Source organism: Ostrinia furnacalis, unplaced genomic scaffold (assembly GCF_004193835.3).
Source record: "Ostrinia furnacalis isolate ACB-3 unplaced genomic scaffold, ASM419383v2 OfSCF2409, whole genome shotgun sequence".
In the NCBI taxonomy this organism is placed as follows: Eukaryota; Metazoa; Arthropoda; class Insecta; order Lepidoptera; family Crambidae; genus Ostrinia; species Ostrinia furnacalis.
In genome coordinates, this window is record NW_021132648.1 from 820,161 (window position 1) to 827,763 (window position 7,603).

General features: G+C 36.0%; 2 protein-coding genes across 2 annotated transcripts; one reads left to right on the forward strand and one right to left on the reverse strand.

The window, feature by feature from the left end:
* Window positions 1–474: 474 nt before the first annotated feature.
* LOC114355436 (DDB1- and CUL4-associated factor 13) lies at window positions 475–2,803 on the forward strand. The gene is made up of 5 exons (XM_028308275.1): window positions 475–684; window positions 765–1,309; window positions 1,394–1,560; window positions 1,781–2,081; window positions 2,279–2,803. The coding sequence occupies exons 1-5, from the start codon at window positions 606–608 to the stop codon at window positions 2,528–2,530; spliced, it is 1,344 nt and encodes a 447-aa protein (XP_028164076.1). The 5' UTR covers window positions 475–605; the 3' UTR covers window positions 2,531–2,803.
* A 315-nt stretch (window positions 2,804–3,118) lies between these two features.
* On the reverse strand, window positions 3,119–6,008 carry LOC114355437 (kelch domain-containing protein 3). Its single transcript, XM_028308276.1, has 5 exons — window positions 5,646–6,008; window positions 5,091–5,556; window positions 4,797–4,992; window positions 4,530–4,703; window positions 3,119–3,994 (listed from the first exon to the last, which is right to left on the reverse strand). Exons 1-5 carry the CDS (start codon window positions 5,886–5,888, stop codon window positions 3,931–3,933), a joined length of 1,143 nt encoding a protein of 380 aa, XP_028164077.1. The 5' UTR covers window positions 5,889–6,008; the 3' UTR covers window positions 3,119–3,930.
* Between the last annotated feature and the right edge of the window lie 1,595 nt (window positions 6,009–7,603).

Genomic DNA, 7,603 nt, shown 5'->3' on the forward strand with positions numbered 1-7,603 from the left:
TTTTGATTGACTGACATTAGTGACAGATATCACAGATGACAGGACAGACAATTCCAATGATATAACAATACTATGGAGGAGCCCTAATGTAAATCAATGCTCTGTAACGAAAATTGATGTGAATTCGATAACTCACACTTAATTAGTTAGAGCAATAGCAGCGCGGCAAATGTGAAGACATGCATTCCGCTGTCACATACAATGAAATTTTTCGGTAGCGCGTCTGGCGCGCGTTTGTCGAATCGCCTCGAATTTGTTAAATCGCCTTAATGTGAAAGCGCTCTTAATGTTTGAATACAAAACACAATTAACACGTCTTTAAGTTTATACTTAAAAAACTGTATGCAATGCGTGCTATTCGCCCTTACCATTCGCCTCGCATTCGCACGAATGAGTAATTCCAGTAATAACAGATCTTTGGACAGAGTCTGTGGATTGTTTAAAAAAAAATCTGTCATTGTCAGTGTCAGTCAATGTCAAAGTAGTATGCGCGCGCGTGTTATTATTTTTGCAAACAGAGAGGTTAGATTTCATTTTCAGCTCAAAAATATTTTTTATTGGTATTGATTGCTAAGAAAAAGGGCAAACACTAAGAATTACGTAAAATGTCTAATGTAAAAATAAAAGTTATAAGCAGAAACCCTGAAGATTATATGCGAGCGACTAAAAAGGATATACACAAACGTAAGACTGAAGTTTGGTTTTGTTTAATGTAATTTATTACATTGATATCTCTCGAATACATTTTAATAATATTATTTCAGTGCCTAGAAATTACGACCCCAGCTTACACCCACTTGAAGCACCGCGAGAATATGTACGAGCTCTAAATGCTGTCAAGTTGGAAAGAGTGTTTGCGAAGCCATTTGTGGGGAACCTAGACGGACACAGAGATGGAGTTTCATCTATGGCTAAGCATCCTAATAGGCTAGCAGTTCTGGCGAGTGGGGCCTTCGATGGGGAGATCAGAGTATGGGATTTGGCTGCTCGAAAGTGTACCCGCAATTTTGTAGCTCACGAGGGTTGGGTCCGTTCTCTTTGTTACACACCGAGTGGGGAATGCTTCTCTAGCGTTGGCGATGACAAAACTATCAAATTATGGAAGAGTGAGGTTCAGTCACCCGATGACGAGGATCCAGTCAACACATTACTGAGTATGTCTGTTGTGACTGGTGTAACTCATAATAGAGTGAAGCCAATCTTTGCCACTTGTGGAGAACATTGTCAACTGTGGGAGAATACAAGGAATGAACCAGTCAAAGTTTTTAAGTGGGGTGTTGACAGTCTCCATCATGTAGCATTTAATCAGGTAGTTTATCTCAATTTATTGCTATTTAATTAATATTTTCTTCATGAAATACTATAATGTAAAATGTTTTTATTTTGATTACAGGTGGAACACAATTTGCTGGCATCTTGTGCAAGTGACAGAAGCATAATTTTATATGACTGCCGTGAATCAGGTCCTCTCAGGAAAGTTGTCATGGAATTGAGGTCCAATGCTTTAGCTTGGAATCCCATGGAGGCCTTCATATTCACTGTAGCTAATGAAGACTACAAGTAAGTATGTTTTGAACTCTTATCACAGACAACCTTTTCCTAAAATGTTAATTTTAATAGTCTATTAAACAATGGAGTTCTATAAATTATTATAGTTTAAGGTGTCCTATTCTTACTTACACTTGTTTAAATTGTAAAGTTGTTTATTAATAAATAATGTCTTCCACCCACAACTTAATGTTCTGGGTAGTTGTTAAATAATGTTTTATTTTAATTTTAGTTTGTACACTTTTGATGTGAGGAAACTCGACCATCCCATTAACATCCACGTAGACCACACATCAGCAGTTATTGACGTTGACTATGCACCTACTGGCAGAGAATTTGTGGCTGGCAGCTACGACAAAACTGTCAGAATATTTGAAAGTCTCAAAGGACATTCTAGAGACGTCTATCATACAAAGAGAATGCAAAGACTGACCTGTGTCAAGTGGTCTTTGGACAACAAATATGTACTCTCCGGGTCTGATGAAATGAATATTAGGATGTGGAAAGCCAGAGCTTCTGAAAAACTTGGAGTTGTAAGTATTATTCTTATTTAAAATTTCTTAGTAATTACGAGCCGCTTCTCAAACTAGCTTTTAAATAAATAACTTAAAAAATCGAACTGCCTAAAGCTGATAACTGAAAATCAGGGAATAGTATGGTTCAGTAGAAAACTTGTCTTTTTTATAGTATAATATCCTACTTATAAATGCCTAATATAATGTCTTTTCAGCTCAAGCCCCGTGAAAGGACAGCTTTACATTATGCAGATGCTTTGAAAGAAAAGTTTGCTAACCACCCTCAAGTTAAACGGATTGCTCGTCACAGACATGTTCCTAAACATGTGTACAACGCTCAGAAGGAACATAGAATCATAAAAGAGAAGAACAAGAGGAAAGAAGCCAACAAAAGAGCCCACAGTAAAAAGGGAGCCGTGCCACATATTTCTGAGCGAAGAAAACATATTGTTAAAGAAGATGAATAAAAATAAGTTTTTAATGACATTATTTTTTTTATTTATTTCATGATAAATGACTTAGTATAAGTTGCCCTTGCCAATTGCTAAAAATACATATTTCGAGGAACATTGAAAATACAATCTGAACTTGGGACATAACCAATATTAGCTATCTATCTATACCAGCAATAACAAAGGGTGTTTTCTCCATAACTGTAACGCCATTAACAACAATGTGGGCTAATCAAAAAGTGCCCCCTAAGCAATACTTGTACAGCAAATGAAACATAAAATTACTAGTTTTGACAGGATTATAGCCAAAGAAATGTAATGTATCCTTATAACAATCACTAAAATCATGTTTTATCCCATGTACAGAAAACAGGAAGATAGTGGATTGTTCGTTTTCCTCCGAATTCTCTTTATTTAAAATCTTTTTACACTCTGCATCAAAGAAATCGCATCTCCCGTGACAATAACTTTAAAGATTTTCTGCTGTCACAATCATGGTGCCTTTAATGGTGTTATTTGAAATCCCAATAAATAAACTTAAGAACATTTAATTTTTTTATAAACAATTAACAGGTACCATAAATATGGGACCAAATTTTGTGGTTATAAAAACAATGATCTCACGTGTCGTCTTTAACAGATGGATAGCGATTAATCCCAATTTAACAGTTTTATAACCATAAAAGTTGGCTCAAGCGTAGGTAACTACTTGTCGCTTTAAGAGACACTGGATCCTTCTAAAGACCCATTTTTGGGGTAAACAAACACCTTCCCTGTTAAACAGGTTCTAAACAGGGCCTGTTTAGAACCAGGCTTTCAAATCGTACCAATATTGGTGAGAAGTGGGGATGCGTTTGAAAGTGCTTGTGGCGGGAGGTGCGATTTATTTGACGCCGAGTCTATAAAACATGGTTAATCTTAACAAATATTAAAATATGTAGATTTTTCAAACAGGGCATTTTTGTTAATCATGAACATACAAATAGAGTGAATATAAAGATAATGAAAATAATTATCAGTATCTTCTCTTAAAAATTATAAATTATGCATATAAAAATTGTTACATGCATCTCAGAATTTTGTCTCATTCTTAACCAGACAACATCACATAAAATATAAATATACTCATATCAATAAATTAAAGTACTTCTCCTCATTTTGAGTCATCTTTACTTCTTAATCTCGGGACTACAATTGCTGGAGTTGTGGAACAATTATTACTATTATTGATATTTTCATAAGGAAGAACTACATTAATTTGAAGAATGTGCAGTCCAGATAGGTTGCTTATTTATTATATCGTTAACATTTTTGCACAGAGATGTCAGAATGAAAGAAGACGTTTAATATTCTGTGACTATCATGGGAAACCCATTAAATTGTGGCAATCCAATTCAATGCCACTGTCGAACCTGTCAGCCCGATTGGTTAAATGGCCTGCTGATCCTGTTAGGCAATGTCATGGCGCGGATGTCGAGTCTGAAAAGCGTAAAATAATAAAATAAATAATGTATAATAAATACTGTGAAAACAGGCCATGTCATACCTATGTTCTAAATGTACTGATTTTTGGTGTGTAATGTGGTGTAATGAGGATTTACATTTTTACGCTATACCTATTGTCAAGTTTCTTAAAACTTCTATATGTATAAATACTTAATAAGCTCAATAAAGTAAGGCCCCATGAGAAATTACCATTGCAACCCCAGTTAAGGTAAATATTCAAACTATTTATAACTAGCTGCTGTGCCAGTAGCCACCGGTGTTCGTGACACCCAAAGTAGCCAAAAAGTTCGCAACACGTCTTTGTTACAATATTGGAGTAAAGTTGTGATGTCAACTTTTTGGCCACTGGGTGTAATGAACTATTTGATGCTGACTGGACATGTAGCTTATGTGTTAATCAGGGTGTCAGCTAACTCCATCTTAATATTAAAATCGCTCCACCTGTTTAGACGTGAAAAAGTAACAAACAAACATACACACTCACACTTCTAAGGTGCATTATACTTACAAGATATCATGTGGCAACCAAGAATGTTCTAGGTTGTGTTCCAACACAGTGAGAATACTAAGGGTCTTGAGAGTCGGTGCATAATCAAGCACATGGAGATCACTGTTATCAATCAACTTCTCTGGGTCATCATCCAAGTTATCTGTGGGACGTATATTCTGATGGGGACAGGGGCTGGAACATAATGTTGTTAAGATTATTAACATAACAGCTAGTGGTTATTTAAATATTCATAAATTGAAATAGTCTTGAATTCAACAAAGTTACCTGGTTCCACCAAACAAATAAACTTTATCTTCATATATTAAGCACGCTTGGCGTCGTCTCTTACAGGGTACTGCACCCTTGACATTCAAAAACTGCCAGTAATTATCTTTAAATGAATATCTATAGAGATCATTGAAATGAGTTCTTGTGTTTCCGTTGAATCCTCCAAAAATATACATGAAACCGTTGTGGAGCCCTGAAATTTCATCAAATCATCATGAGGAATAATGTTTGGTTGCAGATACAATACAAAATCATTGTCTTGATATATTATAATTATATTTAAAAACATACATGCAGAATGACTGCGTCTTCCTTCAGGCCATGTTCCTCTTGGGTTGAGAGCCATCCACTTTTCTGTCACTGTATCTAAATAAAAGATTTGTGAGCAGTATACTTCTTCTTGGGAGTTATAGGGACTGTTTAAGTCTCCCCGGCCTCCAAATATATACATCCTGTCACCAACAGAAACTGCTGTGTGGAAGTCTCTATGTGAAGGAATCGCTCCGGTGGGATCCATTAGAGTCCAATTCATTGTCTCCAAGTCAAGGCAATGTACAATTTGGGAATACGTATCAGTGAGATACTCAAATCCTCCAAAGATATACATCTTGTTTCTAATCACACAGGCCGAGTGCCCGTCTTTGGCGAAGGGCACCATTCCGGACACGGCAGGGGCGCTCCATTCAAGTGTCTTGGTATCAAAGCAAGATAACGTTTCACATGCTACAGAATTATTTCGCCCGCCCCACATGTAAACCTGAAAGTCAAGATAGAATTTTACATAAATACCTGTATACTTATTTATAGTGGTTTTATAAATAAACAGATTGTTTCAATCCAACTTACTTTGTCCCCGTACGCGACTGTAGTGTGTCCATATCTTTGGAATGGAACCACATCATTCTTTTTATAATTGACTGCTGACCAACGTAATGTAGCAGTATTCAGGACATGAACAGGAATTGGCTCCCAATCCTTATATTCTTCAGATGAATAATATCCTCCAAACGAGTAGATTTTGTTGTCAATACAAACAGCAGCATGGTTTACCCTCATTGGGCCACCATCAAGGTGCACAGTCCATCTCATGGTTATTAGTAAGATTGGTTTCGTTTATTAGTTAATTGAGCACTGTTAACAGCGAATATTGTTCAAATAAATCGTCTTCGAAATGGAATTGTTAAAAATAAATTCCAGCTGATTTTTTGACAACTTTGACAAGAAAGAAATTGGGCTGTCAGACAAACGTCAAAAAAATTTTTTTGACAATTTAGTTAACGTTCAGAAATACCTACTGATATTTTTAATGCCACGGTTATTTAAAAATGTAAAAATATACTTTTTAATTCGATATCATGAAATAGCCAAGAAATAGCATGTTCGAAAGGTTCGTTCATTCGTTCTTTTCAGCCAAATGACGTCCACTGCTGGACAAAAGCCTCCTCCAAGGATTTCCTTCCACAACGACCAGCGCTTAAATGATCAAGGTTATTTGAGAGACTGTTAAAAACTGTCTTAAACTTTGGAGTCTGTACATGGTGACTGTGAAATAATAAAATTGCTTTTGCTGCCTTCAATATAAAAGGGAACATACATACTACTACGCGTTTAAAGGGAACATTGAGATTTATTAATCCTAACAAACATGGACAGTCTGCAATACTATTGACGATTTTTTAGAGGAACACGAGGTCAAGCAAAAGCCTGCGGTCTTTTAGACTGTCAAGTCTGTACCCCCAGTGAAAACGGAGTTAAGTCGAAAATGGTGATTTTTGGGAAATCGCATTTGAAGTTAAAAAAAATCCTGCTTCGTCGCTATTAGAGATAACTTGGTGAAATATTTTTTAGGTGAAAAGTAATGTTAGATATAATTAGGCAGTGTGCCAGTTTGGGAAATATAGCATGTAGTTTTTTCGTTATTAAATAAAAANGAATTTCTTAGTCAATTAAATATCTCAAAAGCGGCTGTTTGGTTAAGTAAATTAAATAAATATATAAAATAGCATTAAAGTGTATCACTAGTACTTAAAAAATTCTAGGTATTGAAGGGTGACTCGTACTGTGTGACTTTAGTATGCGACAAGCGGCCAGCTATCTGACATCGTAAGAAGACTGCTATCAGGATACTCGTAATAGCTTTTTCTCCAGGTAACTAGTTCTTTAATCTTTCATAGGGTATCTGGCAGCCCTCTTGAGGCCATTATAATTTTAAACAGATGACGGGTGCCATCTTTGCATGATCAGTACTCAGATAATTGGCCATTTCTGATCACATTTTGTCCTTCAATTTGTTCAAATTTATAGATAGGCAGTTTCTCACATGTTTCCAGAGCTTTTCCAGTAGACTATCTGACAAAGACGCGAGTCGCGAAAAGGGCCAGAAAAATTCTCTTCTCGCGCTCTCTCACGCCCTTATTAAAATTATAAACCCAAAGCCTGGCATTTTTGTGTATTTTACATTGAAAGTATAGCATATCAGTAAACGATTTGTGATAAAAAAATAGTATTTTTATTTCAATATTGCAGAGATATGTAGCGCCTTAGAGAGGTCTAAAACCAACTTTTATTAAAAAATTCAGTGTCGATGCGGAGGCAGTTACTCTAAACCGAATTGATTAATATTTTGCATGACTTCATTTAAGCCCTAAAGGCAAAAAATCTTGACTATTACATTACAGATATCTGAAAAAAATCATGACTAAAACAGCGTCAGCATATTCTCTGGTGAGGAAAGCAACGAACCAGACGTAGTTGACTGCGAAGGCCAAGGAGATGGAAGCAGTGATGAAGGCCAGGGCGCCGAA